General features: G+C 36.1%; 3 protein-coding genes across 4 annotated transcripts in view; 1 reads left to right on the forward strand and 2 right to left on the reverse strand.

Moving 5' to 3' along the window:
• LOC142324662 (venom protease-like) overlaps positions 1-629 on the reverse strand; it is an 84,911-nt gene extending 84,282 nt beyond the window's left edge. For both annotated transcript variants that reach the window (XM_075365534.1, XM_075365533.1), the window contains exon 1: positions 472-629. In XM_075365534.1, coding sequence (XP_075221649.1) covers positions 472-541 — 70 coding nt within the window. In that variant the 5' untranslated portion in view covers positions 542-629. The remainder of the gene's footprint in view (positions 1-471) is intronic.
• The window catches only part of LOC142324663 (uncharacterized), a 37,731-nt gene continuing 15,711 nt past the window's right edge, over positions 609-22,628 (forward strand). The window contains exon 1 of the mRNA XM_075365535.1: positions 609-738. Coding sequence (XP_075221650.1) covers positions 732-738 — 7 coding nt within the window. The 5' untranslated portion in view covers positions 609-731. The remainder of the gene's footprint in view (positions 739-22,628) is intronic.
• Positions 15,939-19,681, reverse strand: LOC142325816 (galactosylceramide sulfotransferase-like). Its single transcript, XM_075367841.1, has 2 exons — positions 19,569-19,681; positions 15,939-16,980 (listed from the first exon to the last, which is right to left on the reverse strand). The coding sequence occupies exons 1-2, from the start codon at positions 19,679-19,681 to the stop codon at positions 15,939-15,941; spliced, it is 1,155 nt and encodes a 384-aa protein (XP_075223956.1).

Raw genomic sequence — 22,628 nt, forward strand, 5'->3', positions numbered from 1 at the left:
GAATATCGTAATAAAGATCCTACCGAATTAAGAAATAAAATCTACATTTATAAAATAACTGAAGGTCGATAACAATTGTTCTGTAAAAGCAATTAAACAATACGGAAAATCCAATGAAATCACCAAGTGAAATTAATTGTTCTCACGTCTATTACTGTTGCAGGCTTTCTCAAGGATTTAATCATTTACGGTAAAAAAATGTTGCGTTGTACATTTAAATAAAATATTCATCGGTTTAATTTGACGAGTTAAAAGTTATTATAATCAATAATACTAATAATAATAATAATAATTGTAATGGAAGTGACAAGATTAAAAACAAAGTTTTGAAAATTGAGCAAAACCAAAGAAATATTCGGTTGTTGAGCGGCCGAACAAAAATACAGCGGAGATAGTCGTCAATCAGACTGTCAAGAGGAAGTTAATATAATTATCTAGTAATAACAATAATAATTTCCATTTAATATATACCTTCGTATTCCTGAGAAAATGCACTATTTACCAGAAGAAGCGTTAAAAAAAGATTACTTATAACCGACATGATTAAACACTAAGCAATATCTTTAAATGCAATACTCACGCTTTGAAAGCGAACTGGTTTTTGCCGATGAAGTAGCGAGCTATTTAAACGGACAAGACGCGTAATCTGTCGAGTGAATCGCTAACGTCAGTGAAGAAGGAAAACTTGCTACCAGGAAACCGCAAACAAGTTTAATAAGTTCTTAAAATAAATGTCAGGTAAGCTATTTCATCGGCTTCGATGTAAAACTCAAATCATTCTGACTTTTTTTGTATAACCGTAAATTAAAAGCGCGTTTGGGAAATTCCGAAAAGATCTATTAGTGAATGCGATTAAAATACCGATCAGCTTACACGATGCTTAACGGTTTAAAACCTTTCAAAACCCATAACATACGTTAAAAATAATTCACAGTCGTCGTATTTTTAATCGTTAGGTACTAATTCCTAGAAAATACATTTTTGTTAAATCGTATTATTTAAACAGGTTTAAATGCTTTGCAACTGTCGGATCTCTTACTGTTTGTACTTCACATGTTTACTTCCGTTATATAATTACCGTACTATTCGATTACACCGTTAATGATGTCACTGTTATTAGAGTAAACAGAAAATTAGAGACCCTAGTGTTTTTATGTAAAACGATAGACTAGACTAGAAACTTAATTTTCAAACTCTGAGGTGTATTTTTTCGGTAAAAATAATTTAATTATATTTTGTTACGTTCTATTATTATATTATTATCAAACATAAATCGGGAATGCTTGGATTCCTTTTGAGATTTCAGATCGATTCTATCCATCTAATGAATTTTAGACGAGAAACAAAATATACAATTTTTTATGGAATTTTTATTGCTATTTGATAGGTTATAGGAAAACACTGATTTCTGATCGGTAAGTACTATAATCTAGGTTTTTAAATAAATAATTAATGAAATTAAAAAATTATGTCTTCAAATGGCATTATAATTTATTTACAATTTTTTTTTGTCTTCAGTCATTTGACTGGTTTGATGCAGCTCTCCAAGATTCCCTATTTAGCGCTAGTCGTTCATTTCGGTATACTCCCTACATTCTACATCCCTAATAATTTGTTTTACATATCCCAAACGTTGCCTGCCTGTACACATTTTTCCTTCTACCTGTCCCTCTAATATTAAAGCGATTATTCCAGGATGCCTTAATATGTGGCCTATAAGTCTGTCTCTTCTTTTAACTATATTTTTCCAAATGCTTCTTTCTTCATCGATTTGCCGCAACACTTCTTCATTTGTCACTTTATCCACCCGTCTGATTTTTAACATTCTCCTATAGCACCGCATTTCAAAAGCTTCTAATCTTTTCTTCTCAGATACTCCGATCGTCCAAGTTTCACTTCCATATAAAGCGACACTCTAAACATACACTTTCAAAAATCTTTTCCTGACATTTAAATTAATTTTTGATGTAAACAAATTATATTTCTTACTGAAGGCTCGTTTAGCTTGTGCTATTCGGCATTTTATATCGCCCCTGCTTCGTCCATCTTTAGTAATTCTACTTCCCAAATAACAAAATTCTTCTACCTCCATAATCTTTTCTCCTCCTATTCTCACATTCAGTGGTCCATCTTTGTTATTTCTACTACATTTCATTACTTTTGTTTTGTTCTTGTTTATTTTCATGCGATAGTCTCTTGCGTAGGACTTCATCTATGCCGTTCATTGTTTCTTCTAAATCCTTTTTACTCTCGGCTAGAATTACTATATCATCAGCAAATCGTAGCATCTTTATCTATTCACCTTGTACTGTTACTCCGAATCTAAATTGTTCTTTAACATCATTAACTGCTAGTTCTATGAAGAGATTAAAAAGTAACGGGGATAGGGAACATCCTTGTCGGACTCCCTTTCTTATTACTCCCTTTCTTATGTTCTTCAATTATTACTGTTGCTGTTTGGTTCCTGTAAATGTTAGCAATTGTTCTTCGATCTCTGTATTTGAACCCTAATTTTTTTAAAATGCTGAAAATGTTATTCCAGTCTACGTTATCGAATGCCTTTTCTAGGCCTATAAACGCTAAGTATGTTGGTTTGCTTTTCTTTAATCTTCCTTTTACTATTAATTTGAGGCCTAAAATTGCTTTTCTTGTCCCTATACTTTTTCTGAAACCAAATTGGTCTTCTTCTAACACTTCTTTCACTCTCCTCTCAATTCTTCTGTAGAGAACTCTAGTTAAGATTTTTGATGCACGGCTAGTTAAGCTAATTGTTCTGTATTCTTCATATTTATCCGCTCCTATTTCTTTAGTATCATGAGTATAACACTCTTTTTTCATAAATATTACACACCAGTTTGTATAATCTATCAATCGCTTCCTCACCTGCACTGCGAAGTATTTTACAAGTATTCCGCCTATTCCAGGAGCCTTTCTGCCAATCAAATCTTTTAATGCTCTCTTAAATTCAGATCTCAGTATTGTTTCTGCCTTTCATCCTCTTCGACTTCCTCAACTTCCTCTATAACACCATTTTCTAATTCATTTCCTCCATACAACTCTTCAATATATTCCACCCACCTATCGACTTTACCTTCCGTATTATAAATCAGTGTACCATCTTTGTTTAACACATTATTAGATTTCAATTTATGTACCCCAAAATTTTCCTTAACTTTCCTGTATGCTCCGTCTATTTTATCAATGTTCATTTCTCTTTCCACCTCTGAACACTTTTTTTTAATCCACTCTTCTTTCGCTAGTTTGCAGTAATACACTTTCCATTTTTGAAACGCAGTGTTTGGTTCGGTAAAGCTCGAAAAAATTAATCGGTTTTATCGCACGATATATTTTGGTTCGTAACCTGCGGTTATTTCTTTAATTTTATTTTTCCAGTCGATAACTATTTCTTTGTTTTCATCTTTAGCCTCGCTGAAATTTTACTGTAAGAAATAGAATACCTCAAACGAAATCTTTCTAGTCTTCCTCTTCCTTAGAAGCGCTAAATGTAGTAACTCTTAACTTAGCTGCAATTTCTTTCGTCTGTTGTTGCAGGATATGCCTCAAAATATGAAGATTTTTGATCTCGCGTGTGTGAACCGTTTAAATAAACTTGAATTTATTTCTTCATTTTTGCTTTTAGTTTTCCGTCTGCAATCAGTATTCCTTCATCCCTTCGACCATTCTTCCTTGATTTTATCTTTATCTAGTAAAATGTCGTAAATTTGTGTTTTTCCACGATTAAACTTTTCACTAAGTTCTTTAACGTTCGTTTTAGAAATTAAATTAATCAAATCTAATTCGTCTTTTAAACGTAAAATATTTTTTCTCGGCATAATTACGAGCAAAATTTTAAAAGAAGAAAAACTAAAATACTAAGTTACAGTTTTAAAGCGTTAGATTACACTAAAAATAAAGGCAAATAAGTACTGTACTGAAACTCTCAACACTTAAACAAACAGAACGCGAAACTGTAGCGATTTACTTTTAAAAAATATATAATACATTATAAATATATAACATAAACATATATTCTAAAATATATTTTGACAAAACGGAACTATACTGCTGCGTACCACGGTGTTCATGGCCCTGAAGTTTGGAGCCGAGAATGTGACGGCGTATAATTAGATAAACAACCAGCGGCGGCTCGCGTATAGGCACTGTAGAACTTCAGCACCCCCTATTACCACTCGATATTATCGATAATATTTAATACAACTCCTTTTTTCTTTAATTGTTTCTTTATACTTATACAATATATAATCCTTAAACCTAATGTCAATAACCGTACCTCAGTTTATGGAAAATATACAAAAATCTTGGCACGGAACTGTGCGATTCACAGTTGCAGCGGCGTGGTGTTTGGCTGTTGTACGCATGCGCACATAGGAACTTACACGCGAGCTGCGAGGGAGAGAGAGCACTGCAGTTCCCGCTGTGCCGACCCAGGCGTGCTGGTGGAAGGCAGTTTTTTTTTACTACGCATGTCCACGGATCGTTCCTCGTTCGTTACCTTTTCTAGTTTAGTCGGTGGAAGGAATATGAAAGCGGTTTACTTGTTTCTTCAGTATTGATCAGTACTGCCAAATCTGTCCAGAAACAGGTTGGAAGAGCGAAGGAGAAGGTAATTAGTAAAAACTAATTACGTATTTGTTTCTGTGTACATAGAAGTTTAAATTAAGCACCGTTGTACTGTAGTGATTTTAAGCGGACATTTACTAAGTTAATATCTAATAATACTAAAAAGATATTATCCGTATGGAATTTTATTATTTATTCGGTTAAACGGGGAATACGGATTTTAAGCGCAATGTGCTTAAAAACTGTGTACGATATTCTTGAATGTGATAAAAGTGTGGAATTAGATTATTATTCTGCTTCCAGCTATTTTGTTTGATTCCTTTTATTTCGGTACTTTTATTTTAGAGAAAATTTTAACCGTGAACTTGAAAAGGCCCAGAAAAAAAATTTCTGGAGCAGCACCCCCCGCTAAGTTTAGTTACGAGCCGCCGCTGTAAACAACAGTTACAGTACTGGATCTGTATTTGCAAATCGTGGGAACGTACAATATTTTTTTTAATCTCCTTTCCGGGACAAGATTAATACGTAAAATTAAATGTAAAATCTTTGTTTCCCTTCCGTTTTCGTATTGCGGAGTTTTCCGTTTTGAAGAGGTTAATTTCTATAAAAATATATTGGAACTTGGGAAATCGTACGTTTTGAGGAGGTTTCACTGTATTTAAATTATATATACTTTTAGTAAATAATATTCTTAAACGAAAATTACATTTTTAATAGTTGTTCAGACTTAGTGCACATTATTAAAAATTTATTTAAGAAGGATTTAAAAATTTAAAGGTCTTTCTATCAGTTCACACTCGGCTCCTTCGCTGCACTCGGTTGCATACAGTTAACACACCTCCTTTCGGATGCACTTCTCTCCTGACGATTTAGCGGCTCCGTACACACTACATTCAATTAGTCGTCTTCCAGCCTTCTTCTACAAATCTTCACGGACTCGACGTACACTCACAAAATATATATTCTTTAACAACGTATCGTTTGTGGAATCATTAAAAACATTTATATACACTTATACGTAAACCTGTACTATTCATTCAAATATTAAAGGATCATATCTAATTATGAAGTGATAAACGTCTACATTTATTTATTATTTGAACCGGCGGTAAAAGCACAGAGTAATTACCCCGACTAAGGTACTACACCAAGGCGGATATTATCTCGACATATTTTTTTGGTTCTCCGGGCAGGATACATATAATCTACATTTTTGAAGAATTCATCATTTAATCTACCATAACTGCGGATAAAATCTACAATTTGAAGAAACATCATTCAAAATCTTTATATTCGACAATCTACTGCATAAAGGGACTCACAGCATTTAGATCCCAGACAGGCGCAGCATACAGCATAATAGTTTCGCTGACATCTTTGTAAAGGATATGCGTATATGTAATACACGCATACACCTCCCAGTCAACACAACTTTATGCAGCGTGTATCTAACTAAGTTCGATCGGAGAGAAGAGACGTTATATAATCTAGTAGAACAATTCCCTTCTCCTGTCATCACTGTGGAAGATTTCAATGCTCGTAATCCTCTTTGGGGATTCAATCGCTTCAACCCCGCGTATAGACCTATAGACCGGTTTTCTATTAAATTCAAATCTCGTATTATTAAATACCGGTAAAGGAACCTTCTTTAATACCAGAGATGGTTCTTCACCTTGCATCGTTTTAGCTTTTACCGTAGCGCCTAAATTGAATCGGAAAGTAGTTGAAGAGTTACAAGGAAGCGATCTCTTTTCAATCTCAGCGTCATTAAATACACCCGTTAAATTATATCCCGTACATAAGAGATAGGTTCTTGGCAAAGTCGACTGGATTAGCTTCACTAAGGATGTCCACATCCTGGGCCGCGCCAGTCCCACAGAAGGCTCCAGGCTTCTGCGGTTGATTCAGCGGTCTCGTATGATGTGCCGGCTTGGGTGAAGGGGCTTCAAGTAGCCAAATGGGAGGCCGTGCTAGAGAGGGTGAGGAGAATGTTCATCCGCGTCATCTCCGCTTATCGAACGGTGTCGTATGAGGCGGCATTCATTTTGACCGGAATTTCACCCTTGGATCTGGTGGCACGGAGAGAAGTGACAGGTACCGGGGCCGGAATAGGAGCGAGGTTAGGCAGATGTTGAGGTGCGGGCAGAGTAGGTGGGATGCCACCTGTAAAGACCACTGGACCAGGCGGCTAATACCGGATGTGGGTGGCTGGGTGGATAGTGGAGGGGGAGAAGGTGACTACTTCCTCATCGGTCAGGATTGTTTCAACTCCTGCCTGTTTGACAGGAGGAGGAGGACAACGCGTGAGTGTTTCTACTGTAAAGAGGAGTTGGAGTCGGTAGAAGACGTAGTATTCGAATGCCCCAGGTGGGAGCCAAGTAGGAGGAGCCTGTTCTCGGAGGTTGGCCTGATTACGTCAGATAACGTCGTCCGTTTAATGACGAGCGATGAACGGTCGTGGGGCGTATCTCAGGATTTATTAGGAAGATCATGAAAGAAAAACTTAAGGAAGAAGATCGTTTTGTGCAGCGGTTGTGATCTCGGGTTTTTTTTGGGTTTTTTTTTTGTCGCTGTATAGAGGAAGTTGTGACTGTGTGGTCGGAGTGGAATCCGGGTTGCTTGTCGACTGTCTCCATCGCCCCCGTGTTCGGGTCTCGGGTTGCGTCCGCGTGGGGTGTGTTGCACCTTATGCGGCACGGTGTGCGATAACACGATACGGGCATGCAATGCTCGTGGGGCGGGGCTGTGTGGCGGTTATTCGGTGCACTCTCCGGGTGAGTTGGTGTGTTAGTTGTTTGTTGGGAGTGTTATTGTGTCGAGGGAGTTTGTTCTGTCCTGTGCGGGTGCCTGCCCTCCCCGATGTTATGCCCAAAGGTAATTCCAGGAAGCGCTGATGAGGAGGGGTTGGTTTAGTCGGTAGGAATCGGATGACACGGCTCTCCGGATGTCTTATGCAAGATTTCACCTCCTCTTACACAAATGCCTGCATCGTTCCGCCGGCGGAGAGAAGGGGGAAGAAAAGAAAAAAAAGGATGTCCATATCCAAATCCAACAGGAAACATCAACAGTGTTGAACATGTGACAAATGTCATAGCTGCTGCAGCAATAAGGCATTTCTGAGACCTCAGAGATGATGCAACGACCACCTGCTCCTTGGTGGTCGGACGCTCTACGTGAAGCTATTAAGAAGAACAAAAGCGCTTTTAACATTTAAAAAAAAGCCTAACGCAAGGAAATTTAATAAATGTAGGGCTAGAGCCCAAAAAATTATTTTAATTAAAAAAAGAACCGTCCGGTAAAAATATGTCTTCTCAATAACAGAAGAGATCGCTCGGCAAAGGTATGGAGTAAAGTAAAAGCGGTATTCGGTGGATTATCCTACCACCAGGGTATCTGTAGTAAGGATGGAGAAAAGCTCCTTGATTCGTCTTTGAGATAGCTGAGAAATTTGCGAGTCGCTATGAAGTTGTCGGTGCAACGGAAAATTATGATGATTTTAAAAAGTACAAAGCTGTAACTGAAAACGATATATAGTTTCATACTCGGCTAATTTGTATTATAATGAAGATTTCAATGATGAAAAATTCAATTACGCTCCGAGTAAAATAGCAAACACTGCCGCTGGTCCAGACAACACCCGATATGAAATGATCAGAATGCTGATCGACGCAATGTAGGGTTGCTCCACCCGCCACAGTAGCATCCTTTAAAACAGACATGATATATGAACTGGCACCAGCATTACTCAAGATGGTCGAACGCATCATTAATTACAAACTGAAAATACCAGTTAAAGAAACGAATCGTAAACCGTACAAAAGGTAGCTGATGTTACTGAAAAAAGATTTCTTCTCCACAAAGGATTGGGCCTTCAACCGGCTCTAACGTTAAGGATATAGAAGCTAAATCACCCGAGAAATGTACACACGGTAAAAGTCGAGTCTCGACTCTGATGCACTGCTGACCACACCATCAGAGCCAGGTTCATCTGATGCCGGCAGCAGGAGATCCTCCATGATTTACTGCGGAGGATCAGAAGAATCCATCTCCGAGACCCCAGACACCATGGAGTTAGATATTGAGGCCTACATGATGATGGAATAAAGAAGGGTAAACCTAGGCGATAAAATTTAACAGAAATAAGTTTATTTGTATCGTAGAACTGACTGTGCTTGATTTTGATTGTTTCTGACATTTCTTTAAAAGTGCTGAATGCTATTTTTAAATGTGTTGATGTAATTTGGTGTGTTTTTAGTGTCTTAGTTTTAAGTGACAAGGGTCCTTTACACACATGTCATCTTGTTTCTATCTGGAGTTATAATATCCTTCGACAAGTCTATTACAAGGCAGTCTATTACAAGTCGACAAGGCTGGAGTGGCTGGATGGACAAGAACCTTAATTCCAGAATTAACAGGATGGATTAACAGGCGGCATAGAGAAACTGACTATTGGATCACCCAGTTCCTGACGGGACATGGGTGTTTCAATGGTTATCTCCATAAGTTGGGAAGAAGGAATGAACCCACGTGCATGTACTGCGAACAGGACGATGATTCTGAGCATACGTTTTTAGTATGTAATAAATGGATAAGACTAAGACACGACGCGGGTATTCATGGAAAAACGCCGAAGGAGACCGTGGATTTCATGCTCAGCAGTAAGGAGAACTGGAGAAAGGTTGCTGATTATATAAAGACAGTACTAAAACAGAAGAATGAAGATGAAAGAAGTATGGGTTTCTAGTATGTTAGGTCGGGTGGACAGCCTCAGCGGTGAGAGCCAGCATGCTTAGGTGTGCTGGTTTCAATGATCCGCTGAGGACTCCTTGGGGTGTGCTGTAGGGACAAGAGAGTATTATAAAAGATCCGGGGGTACATCACGACTTGTAGGTATGATGTGGTTCCATAGAGGACATAATAGAGAATAAAAAATCTCAAAAGAGCCACCGGTAGGCCTGACCTGCCATGCCGGTATATAGCCGGTAGGCGGGGAGGGCCTATTAGAGTAACGGACACTCCTCTGGGTGGCGTAATACCGTCAAGTCGGTCCGGCCCAGGGGAGTAGAGGAAAAAAAAAGAAAAAAAAAGAGTCTATTACTGGATGACCTATGATGACAAGACTAGTTTTAAAGTATGTTGCTAGTGATTTTTTCACGGAGGGATAAATGTTTTTCCTTTTTTTTTTGGAAAGGGGCTATTTTATTGACAGCAGTCAATAAAACTTTAAAAAAATAATAATATTAAAATTTGTCAATTTTAATATTAAAAATATTAAAAATATTAAAATTTGTCAATTTTAATATTATTGATCGATTTATTTTATTTATTGTTTAAGTTTTTTATTGATTTAAAAAAAAAAGATAAAATCACTTCAAATACTCAAGTTCTAAATCTAATACGTAAAAAAAGTTTTTAAAAATTAAATTAAAATCAAGAACATTGAATTAAAGAGGTTATTTATAAAAAATGAATTTTTTAACAGCCCACCAAGCTGACCCTTCATATTTAATAAACTTATACTGATGACAAACCACAGTTTATATCTTGGATATTACAAACCAAAAAAACTGTATATGAACTGACATGATGCTAGGGTAACTAACTGTCTCGGTTTACCAGGCGCTGTCCCGAGTTTGGCTCCAAGTTTCCTGGTCCTGAGTACTCTCTTCCTGGGACACTTCTAGATTTTCAATGATGAATGTATAGTGTGTCTCACACTTAAACGACAGTATTGTTTTCATGGAGCATACTGTTGCCACATGCAATCTATTTATACGCTCGTAACTAAAGTGTGCAGCTGCAATCATCTACTAATTTAATGTCATGTTTTGAACGGTACATCTCCAAGCGGTGAAATATCTACACTGCTATTAAAGGCTACTGTAGCACATACAATTTTCACGTGCATTGTTTCTCTCTCACTTTCTCGGATAGCGTGTGTAGAACTGGAAATTGTAATGAGTGAATATTCACACCACCTACTTAGCGATTGGCTACGCCGCCCGAGTAGAAAACAACAGAGCTAATGAAAACATGCGTGCATTAGAAGGCGACAGATATAGCTTATTTACTTTCATACTGTCTTTTAAGGTTGACAGGCTATAAAAATGAAAAATCCTGCATAGCATCTAAGACGTTAGTCTCTATACCTGTCTCTCTCTTTCTAGTGTGTGGTCAGCTCCAGAATTTCATTTCCACTTCCTTTCTCTTTGTATCCTATGACGTCAAGCCGGTGCATGCACACCGATATTAACTACCTTTTTTGTTTTCTGTACATTAACGCTCGCCATAACCTAGTACCATATGTGTTGTTCTCTGCCTAGCATTGATCGCCGTTTTGAACGATTAACATTGTCATACTCTAATCAGTAACATTGATTGTTATTCCTGTAAGCGAATCAGAAAGTGAAGTAGAATAAAGTAACTACAAAAACAAGGATGTGAAGAAGACACTACTAAAGAAGAAAGCCAAAAGACTATATTATTTCAATAAAATATGGCAAGAGACTTATAGTTGGATTAGAGAGGTAAGCAATGTTCACAGAGCACGTTGCACGATATGCAGAAAGAAATTTGGAGTTGGGCATGGCACAGAAAATGATGTAAAAGCTCATATGACCTCAGAATCACATAAGACAGGGATGAAACGAGCATCAACTTCTAAGTCGATAAAAAATTCTTTGTTTTTCATAAAGAAACTAACACTCAGTCAAAAATTGCTGCTGCTGAGCTAGTATGGACATACTAATAAGCATGCTTTATCATATTGTTTGCTAGACTTTTCTCTAAAATTGAGTAAACTTATATTTCCTGAATCAGAAATTGCAACTAAAGTGTCTTGTTAGAGAACAAAAGCAGAAACATGTAACATGTTTAGTAACAGATGTATTGGCTCCATTTAGTGTATAACTAATCCATTCAGATCTAAATAATGACCATACATTTTATACTACATCAAGCGATGCATCAAAACATGGAAATAAAAAAATCTTGCCTAGTCCTCAGGTACTTTGATGTAAAAAATGGTGTATGCAACAGACTCCTTGATTTTTGTTAAGATTTTAATGAAACTGCAGTAAAAATTAAAGAAAAGATTATGAGTATTTTAAGCGAACACAATATTGACATTTCTAAACTTTCTGCATATTCAGCCGACTCTGCAAATGTAAATCTTGAAAAATTTCACTCAACGTACCAACTTCTTAAAAAAAGAGAATAAAAACATCTTACCTGCCAAATGTCCGGCACACCTATTGTGTAACCCTCTTGCAAGAAAGGATGTGATTCACTTTTGTGTGATATCAAGGCTCTTGTATTAAAAGTATTTGATCGCTTTTCAATATCTGCTAAAGGTACAGAAGCTCTACATGATTTTTTTTTAATTTTGTTGAAATAGGGGGAATAGCCTCATAAGATATGTCCCAAGAAGATGGCTTCAACTCTTATCAGCTGTAGAAAAGATGTTAAAATGCTGTCCTGCCATAGTTTCATATTTTTAAAGTATGAGACAAGAAGACTGTCCAAATTTAATATGGACATATGTTCAAAATGAGACTGACTACATTCTGGATTCAGTAAACAAAAATTTATATGCAGTTTCTCCAAGATGTTTTGAAAGTATTTGAAGAGACCATCAGAAGCCACAAAAAAATGAGAAGTCACGAACAGAGTTGTTCAATGTTATGAGCAGGCTGTGCAGAAGATCATTCACACAAAAATGGTTCCTTTTTTGGTTACTTAACTGCAAATAAACTTACAAATGTACCTAAAAAAATTGAATGCCAAATAAAACAACATTTCATCAAATTTTTAACCAAAACTCTTATCATATCTAGATACAAAATTTGATTTCAATAGTTCCAACTACCTTTGTGTGCTTCAACCATTTTCCTTGAAAACAAGTGTGACATATGGTGACATTCAGTGTGCTTCCAAGTTTTGAACATGTTGGACATTTTATGCATTGACAGTCTTTCTAAATGCGAAGGACTTAATTGAAACATCACGAGAATCCTGTACATAAAAAGTGGATGGATATTTTTGCAGTTCTGGAGACTAATCATTACAAGTTCAAAATTCTAGCATAATTTATTAGTAAAATTCTTAGTATTTCCTGTTCAAATAGTTTTGTAGACAGGGTATTTTGCTTGAAGTCATCATAGTAGAATGATACGAGGAACCAATTTAATATGAGCTTAATAAAAGCAGAACTTCTAGTTAGGGGTAATTTTCAGTTAGAATGTATTCATTCAATTCTACCTCTACATAAAGGAAAAGAGAGATGTTCTAACAGCTGCAGGTAAATCAGCAGTATTATTGGAAAATAAAATAGAAATTTGTACTTAAGATGACGTGTCTCAGGTCCACAAAATAAAACAATTTTAATAAGCAGTCAATGAAACATATTAAATTATATGTTTCATTGACTTTTACACTGTGCATGTGTGTTCCCCTTTCTAGTTCTTCACACTCATTATCGAAAGAATGTGTCCCAGGTTGGGTCTTTGAAAAGTTGGTCACCCTACACGAAGTACAAGTCAGCCCTGAAAATGACAGAGCTATTCATTCCTAAGAATAAGAAACATTACACGCCAAGCTTACTAGCTTGGCGTGTGTTTCTTTAGTAAAAGAAGCAATGTATGAAATGTTCTCTTGTTATCTTATTTTCTTAACAAATAATCTGTTACAATCAACATGTCACGCCTACTGAAATACAAGCGATATCCAGTCCTATAAGTGACACTTTTATCTGTACATCACAGGAACTCATGTACAGTTCATAGAGTGCAACTGATCAGTACCTCAGATGCTTTAAATAGGTTATTGCGATTAGAAGGAATTTATTTTTTGTTTTAAAGCTTCAATCATTCATCATAAGGAAGACACAATGTTATTAAAAGCTGCGGCAGAAAAAAATCAACCATCAAAACATACAAAATAAAATTAATTAAAACTAAAAATAGTTTGCTAATCTAGAGTAATTAATGTTTATACTTATAATAATCTTGTAGTTGATCAAGTTGACATTGACAAGAAAAAGCATAATGAAAATGAGTGTTTAAGTATGTAGATTAATCTTTATTTCTCATCTTTTTACAAATTCATTAAATTAATTTTATAGTTAAATGATCCTTATTTTAAATCTTAAAAATAATAGAAAACAGACATAGAACAAGCAGAAATGTGCAATTGACTTATGCAAACATAAAAACTAACCTAAACTCAAGACTAATAAGCAGTTAATTTACTGATTTTATAATTAGCAATTCTATACTTATTTCAATGTTTTAAAAATTAAATTACAAATTATTGATTGTTTTGAACTGTTTTACACTTTTTCAATCTTTAACATAAATTTATTCTCAACTTCATAAACGTCAAAGGTATAAAAAAACAATTTAACACTAAAATAAATAACATAAGAAAAAATATATTTATAACACTGATAAACATAATTTTTGTTTTCTAACATGTGATACATGATTTTAATCCATTTATTGATGTTGAAAACGAATATGAACTCAGAATCTTTCTATAACCCACCGTTTTTGAAAAATTTTTAAATTTTAATTAAAGGATTTTTTTCATCTTTCGACGTATAGTTGCATTTTAAGCTCCTACATTGTATTTTGTTAGCCCATTTTTTATTGTTTAATTTTGTTAACATAATTTGTAAGCTATAAATAAACAATACTAGACAAATAATTAAATCATATCATAGTCACATATTATGACATCATATATAATACTGAAGAGCGAACATGGATAAGATTAATCATGTCTGTGCAGGTCAACAGATGTAGCTGAAAACACAGCCGTGTTGTTTGTATTAAGCACTGGATTTAGGAATGAATTAATTTTGTTCAGTGTTATTACCGTCTTAAGATTAACAGTAGAGTGTCATAATGCCTCGAAATTGTGTAAATGATGTGGATGCCTTTTGTTATGTATGTGATAATTTATCGTAAAATCCAATAGAAAACACATTACACCTTTAATTAAAAAAGCATTCATTTGTACTTTCAGTGTAAAATTAGTGATCAGGATAAGACACGGGCTCCTCATACAGTATGCAATAATTGTCGTGTATATTTCAGTTAATGGCTGAAAGGCTTTGCCATTTGGTATACCTGTGGTTTGGCGTGAACCAAAGGATCATGTAACCGATTGTTACTTTTGTTTAACAAGGTGTCTGGAATTTCTAAAAAATCTAATCATACTGTAAAATATCCTTCACTGCATTCTTGAATCAGGCCTGTACCTCACAGTACACACACAGTAAATTATTCCATTTCCTTTCCTGATTTGTGAATGTATGTTTCGAAAGCAGCAATGAAGAATCAGGGAGTATTGATGAAGTCAACAATGATTTTGATTTTGAATTATCTTCCGATAAGCCACATCTTATAATATCACAAGGTGAATTAAATGACACGATTAGGGATTTAAATTTATCAAAAAATCAAGACGAACTAATAGGATCAAGACTGCAAGGTTGGAACTTCAACCTTGCAAAAAAATACAAAAATTTCTGGTTTTCGAAGCCGACTAAAAGAACTTTCTCGGTATTTTATAGCTGAAAATAATTTGGTTTATTGCACAAATATTGATGAGCTTATGTCGCACTTAGGACAAGTTCATACACCTGAGGACTGCCGCCTTTTCATAGATTCGTCCAAATATAGTTTAAAAGCGGTTCTACTACACGACAGTAACAAATGTCCTTCGATACCAATCGCTTACGGTATTAATTTGAAAGAGACATAAGATGTGATGAAAGATGTTCTTGAAAAATAAATTATAAAAACATAGCTGGAATATGTTTTAGCCTAACCGCATGCCTAACAAAATATAGCTATTTTGTTAGGCATGCGGTTAGGCTATACTAAGTACATGTATTTTCTTTGCGAAGGGGACAGCCGAGCTAGGGATAAACATTATCTTACCAAAGAATGGAAGAAACAAAACAACTTAACTCCAAACGGGAAAAATATTATTCACGAGCCCTTAGTTTAACCCAAAAAAATATTTTTACCCCCTCTCCATATCAAGCTAGGACTAATGAAAAATTTTGTAAAAGCAATGAAGATGGATAGTCCCTGATATTTGTACATCATTTCTGAATGTAACCGAAGGAAAAATTAAAGAAGGAATGTTTGTCGGTCCTCAAATAAGAGAGTTGGTTGGTAAAAGATAATATTTTTAACTCGATGTTAATTAATGTGAAAGTGCAGCTTGGGCTTCATTTAAAGACGAAAAATTGTTTTTAGATCTGTAATGTACGCAAAAAAGCAATTCAAGAAATCGTATCACACTTAAAGAAACATTAAATTTTTTTTGTCTATCAGTGTAATTTATCAGAAAATATCAGTCTTATTATTATACATAAACATTTTAAGTTTATTTAAAACCTTCAGTCGCTCTATTTGAATCGCACGTATTTCATTCGTAAAAGCAAGTTCATTTTTTGTGGCATGAACGCATAACCAGTCATTATTTCGTGCTTTATACGAAATTGTTTTAGCATATCCTCGTGTATTAACAGCGGCAACACAATCTGCTTTTAATTTTATATTTAAAGCGATTAATTTACTCACATCTAACAGCATTTTTGCTTTCCCGTATTCATTAATTCTGTCGTAAAATTTATTCAAAAAATAATTGTACAGTAACCAATCAGCATTATTAACTTCATGCAAAACTTTACGTTGCGACAAGTTAAGAATTTTTCGAGCCGTAATATTTCTTGAATTTAAGTTTAAAAATACAACATCTTCTAAAGACCATCTCATTAAATTAGCAAAAAGAACCATAGACGCTTCCATGTATTCGGCTATCATTACAAGGTCAAATTCATAATCGATCTTTTCAATATAATCATTAACGTGTTTCACAGAAGGCGACAAGCTTTCGTGTAATCCTAAATCGAATAACATTTGATTATTACCATATCGTCCAAACTTATACCTTTTTAAGACAGTCGCCTTTCTTGGATTTTTTAAAATATCTGCAAAACTAGAGTTGACATGGTTAAGGAAATTACCATAATAACTAAATAAAGATTCAGTAACATCTGCAGGATCGCGTAATATAGTAACAAATGCTGCATTATCTTTCATTATTTTTTTTACGCTGGTATAATTGTACCGAGTGTGGTGTGCAAATATATCAAACTTTTTACTCTGCGGAATAGTAAATTTATTAATCATAATAGGATCAAACGGTTGAGGATTTCCAAGATAATTTCCAGAATACGGAAGTACAAAATATAATCCGTGGTTTAAACCAAATCTCATTATAATGTTTTGAACCGTTGTACTTCCACACTTATGAGTTTTTAAGAAAAACAATGATTTTTTTGGCTTTTTGGTTTTAATTTTTCCGACGACAATATGTTGCCTAAAACAAATAAAATTCATCCATCAGTACGATGAAATATATTCAACTCTATTCATAAATGTAAAATAAAACTTATTTTGTCAGCATGGAAATGCGTTTCTAGAATTTTTTCAAGCTATTAAGTAGCTCTTACTGCAGATAATAGTGATTTTTAATGATGCATAACTCAGCTGCTTTAAATCGAGAAAAGATGAACCGCTTTCTTTGACGTTAAGAAATACACCGAATGAAAAACTATATATTATTGATAACCTCCTTAAAGAAAATAATTATTCTATTACACAATGAACTCTTTACATAAGGATAGAACTATAGCAAGCGGTCTGAGTAAAAAACATTCTTGGTTTGACTTATAATGGATTTTAATTTAATCGCATCAGATTAAATTATCCTGAAAAGGATAAACGTATTAAAAAACCGAAGAAAAATAATATTGGAAAACCATTTTTATAATGGCTTGCTCAAAATCACAACCTATGAATAAATAATCTATTTGCAAGAGTCGATTAATCAGATACCGATTGTGAACACATGGATTGTGTTATCAGATGCACAATCGTTTAAAAATTTATTCGCAATCGTGTTATTAAATTATTATTTTAAGGTAAAAATATTAGCGTATAAAATTTGTTATCGCACGAGCCTTTTTCTTTTGTCGGCACTCAAATAGGGTTATTTGCTGCTTACGTCATTCTAAACTGAGAATAGCTATTCTGTTTGAATGATTTTTTCACAAAAAATATGTTTATCGTTTTTTATACGATTCATTTGCACAGCGTACATAGTTTACTCTAAAATCAACTGACTTTTCCATATACATCCTGATCCCCAAGAGAAGACATCCTACAACCACCCCCTTCCCTTTGTACCTAGCCCTTATGGGCTTCACTGGAGGTCATCTTGGCATATGACATTTCCCAGGATACCACCGATGCGAATGCCACAAGCGACATTCTCGTCGGTGTAAGTACAAGTATTACTAAAACTAACAAAACGCATCTCTAGTCTCAAGCAAGACTGAAAACTATAGTCGTTGAAGGAACTGAATCGCCTATCTACCCGAAAGGTAAAGCGAGTTCACGTGCGACACAAACGCGGAAAAACACCAAAACAAAAACAAAAACGCAAAAATAAAACCAATATCAAAACAACCAAAGTCGATATAACACTAACAAAACAAAAACAACACTAACAAGAAATTGTAACAAAACACGGTACGCAGGAACAAGACCAAGCAGCACCCTAGATTCACTAGCCACATATTGCAGAAATTCAGCAACCGTTGACCGTTCAGCCCAGTCCTTTCGGTTTTGACTGATGTCAAGCGTTGCTCTGGCGGTATCCAGTCGACAAATTACTAACCCACCGGGTTGGTCTAGTGGTGAATGCGTCTTTCCAAATCAGCTGATTTGGAAGCAGAGAGTTCCAGCGTTCAAGTCCTAGTAAAGCCAGTTATTTTTACATGGATTTGAATGCTAGATCGTGGATACCGGTGTTCTTTGGTCGAACTAGGATCGGTCGAACTGAGAATGTACAAGACTACACTTCATTTACATTCATACATATCATCCTCATTCATCCTCTGAAGAATTATCTAAACGGTAGTTACCGGAGGCTAAACAGGAAAAAGAAAGAAAAGTCGACAAATTACTGCGGTATGCTCCAAATCGTATTCGGCGCCCCACACTGCGGGCACAGACCCGAATCTACCCCTGAAGGCCCTGTGACCGGTAAGAAACCGATTTACGTACGTGTTACGAGAAACTCATGAGGCACCGCGCAAGCTTCTAATGTCTGGGAAGAGATCGTGTGTACATTGCCCGTTAATAGTCTCATCCCATCTAGCCTGCCTCGACTTCCTAGCAATATACCGCTCCTATTTCTCAACAGCTAGAATATCAAACGGTTTCACTCTCACGATCACCAAGACCGCTTCCTGTGAAACTATCCGGCAACTACCCGTTACCATCGATAATAGTAGTTCTTGGGCCCTCAATATTTCATCCTATCGGCCCAAACTGGCGCACCATACGACGTAATTGCTTCGTACCGCTCTTGTACAGAATGCTTAGGGTCATAAAATTGAGATCCCGATCCAGATCGGCTACAAGTCGGATCCCAAAAAAGGCACTACAAGCCTTTTTTGCAACGTATTGAAGGTGCCTCTTGGATTGAAATTTGTCATCAAGATACTCCCCGAAGTACTTCTGAACCCGAGTGTACTTTATTCGATGGCCTGATATCGATACTCGAACTCGCCGACTCTCCGCCAAACAGTCTTTGAGGAGCATCATCGTGGTATTCTCCCGATGAATACGCTTTCCTTTAACTACTTCACTCCATCGCTGTGGTCGCACTAACTGTGGCAACCGTTCATCAAAATTGTCATTATCATTTTAAGTTCCTTTAACTCTTTCTCAACCGCCTCACGTTAGGCCTTTCTGTTGGTCCTACTGGAACTCTCTATCACATGCAGTGCTGGATGTTCATTAAAAATTCTTAAGAGGACCGGAGCTCCAAGCACTCGCAATAATCCCCTGGAAATCCTGGACCGCATAGTCCTTATTCCCACGAGCAGGGACGCTGACGGTCCAGCCCTCAGCTCCTCATCACCAGACAACGACGAAAAATCATCTTGCTGAACCTCGGATAACACGTCAGCAGAAGGTCTTATCTGCCTACTCTTACCCCTGTCAGACATTTTGTTTGTATTCAAAAAACAAAAACAAAAAACCTAAGTATTAACATAAACAAACCAGAGCCACCAAAGAGCCGATGACAGGTTAGCAACAAATCGACAAACTAGATGTCTACCTAGCGACAAATATCTGAAACAAAATATTAATCAAAGGAACAAAACAACACAAGTAAGTAATAAAACGACTCAAAGTATTATACAGTACAAGTCCAGTCCCACTAAGGGTGGTTAAACAAAACAACCGTCTACTAACCTAATGACTGAGATAGCTTATAGGCTACCCGCCAGTATAAGTACTTAAATATTTTTTAAAAAACCCTTGAGTCATACCCTAACTTATTAGCACAAAACACAAATCCAACCTGTACACAAAACATCCTATAAGGATGAACGGCATAATTTGTAAAAGTAGTACGCAAAACACAAATTTCGCAAAGCCTACAAAAAACCGTACCTAACGCGTCGACGTCGCATGTAGAACCATTAGATAACTACATCCTGACCCCCCGAAAGGAAAGACACTCCCACCCGGTCCCACCATTGAGTCTCGCGCGGCATTACCAAGTCACAATCAGGGACTGCCACCGGCGGAACTAAGCCACGCCCCCGGTCGCATGGCTACCGTACACCGGTGGTGCGGCCACCCCCACCAGCGGAAGCCCCAAATCGAACCACAAACAATACCAAAATAACCGTGGCACGATGCCAATCCGCCTACTTCCGACCGATCCAATGCCTAGGCCGGAACCCTAGCCGCTCGGGATCCTACCGCGATCAAATACCTCGATTAAACTCTCTCTGCAAACCTACACACCGCAAGGACGCGAGGAAAACCAGTCCCTATACACCATTCCTCGCGGATCATCCGGATAATACGGAGATCCAGAAAGGAATGTATTCTCTAAAGTTATCATACAGTTCGCGAACGTTCGACGTCATATCGGACAGACATAGAGGACGTAGTCCGTTGTATTATCAGTCCCACAATCCGGGCATCGACTCAAATCCATCAAACGAAACCTAGCCAAACTCGCTCGAAAGGACCATGCCTGGAGAGAAACTGTGTGATATACCGATCGGGGAAACCCATCTAATCGTACCTAAACTAGACATACAAAATATACCGTGCGTGTAGCAATCTGTGAAGGATTCGTCCCACCTGACCTGCCAAGACGCAAGGCCCCGGTCTTCAATCTCCTGTTTTCGTTCTGACGTCAATAGGTTATTTACCTTAGAAATGAAACGTTCCCTACGCTCATTAGCCAAGATACTATCGGTTTGACTCCGGTTATAATACAGACTGCCTCCCGCGAAAATGTTCTACAACCGCCGAAGTCGCTAGGCCCGCAGCAGAATGTCCGCGTAACACCTAAAAGCCAAGCCGTGAGCCCAGACAGGTGCAGCATATAGCATAACATATAACATATAACTGACACCTTTGTAAAGCATACGCACGGTACGGTAATTCAACCCCCGATCGGGATGAATGACTCTACGGCTTCCATAAAAAGCATCAGCGGCCTTTTTTGCTTGCTACATACTGTAGATGTTCCTTGAACCGAAAATTCTCATCGAGTATAACTCCCAGGTACTTTTGAGCCGTAACGTACCGAACGGGGAGACCAGCCATCCGAATCCGGATTCGTCGGAAGCAGCCGATCGGCTCTTAAGCAACATCTTTGTGTTTTTCTCCGGGCTGAAAAAATTTTACGCCGGAGAACTTGTGATATCTTAGAACATACGATTGAATTTTTTAGAATCTATGTAATGTTTTAACGGTTTAACAGATCGACGCAGAACATTTTTTAAATTACATTTCTTTTGATAATATAACAAATAAATCGAAAATAAATCAAATAATAGGAGAAAGAATAGCTAGAATTAATCTCAAGAATGTTTAGAACAAATCGGTTTTTAAATTCACCAAACGTATCATTTTTTCTGAGGAAAAAACAATTTTTTCTCATCTGCAACTTTACTAAATTATTACAAACTAGATATTATTACAATAATAGAATAACTGTTATCCTATAATCTGTTTACGTTGAATTTTCAACAGTCTTAATAACTAGTTTTTCAGTGAAACATGAAACATTTTATAAGTGCATACATGTAATTTATAACACAAAGAAGAAACGGTCCTTTAACAAAATAGAAATCAATCGCTTGGTTATATATCGGTAAATATTTTAGTCCGATAAATAAATTCTTCTACAATTTAATATTTGAATAATATCGGTTAACTAAAGACCGGTTATTGGAGTTTAATAACATTTTTTTCAAGAACGGTTGTTTAGTCTCGGGCTACCTCGTCCTGAAATAGTACAAATGCGATAAGAAACCGATAATTTCAAATAACGCTTTTTACTGTAATCGTATCGACAATCCATCGTGAAGCAATCCAAAGGTCGAAAATAAAATCGGTAATCGGTACTTTAAATCGATTGTAACATTTTTAATGGATTAGTTTTCGTCAGGAGAAAGTTAAAAATGTTCTATAATTTTGTGTTTTCATAATTTTGTAACAGATTGAATATAGTTTTTAATAAACCAGATATTTGTGTAATTTTTTTAAGACGAAATTAGAAAATCCTGTATTCGTAAATTTCAAACATTATTTAACTTTTTTCCACGTTTATAATGTTACCGATTTAATAAATTAATAAACGTAAAATTATTACCTGTTATTTGTAGAAGAATTTAATTCGTTATCGATAATCACACAGAACAGAAGAAATATGATTAACATTATAACTGCAAGTACAACAATTTTTCTACGCATTCTCTTTCAAAAGTAAAAAAAAAGATTATCAGCACTAGAAGGAATACTTCTACAAGTATACCGTAGAAGGAAACAAAGAACACCGACTTCTTACAGTAATTAAAAAAGATTATTTTTATGATATTATTCGATACTATTTAAAATATTTTAAATAAAAACCGTTTGGAA

The sequence above is a fragment of the Lycorma delicatula genome, chromosome 5 (genome assembly GCF_047948215.1).
Source record: "Lycorma delicatula isolate Av1 chromosome 5, ASM4794821v1, whole genome shotgun sequence".
Taxonomy (NCBI): Eukaryota; Metazoa; Arthropoda; class Insecta; order Hemiptera; family Fulgoridae; genus Lycorma; species Lycorma delicatula.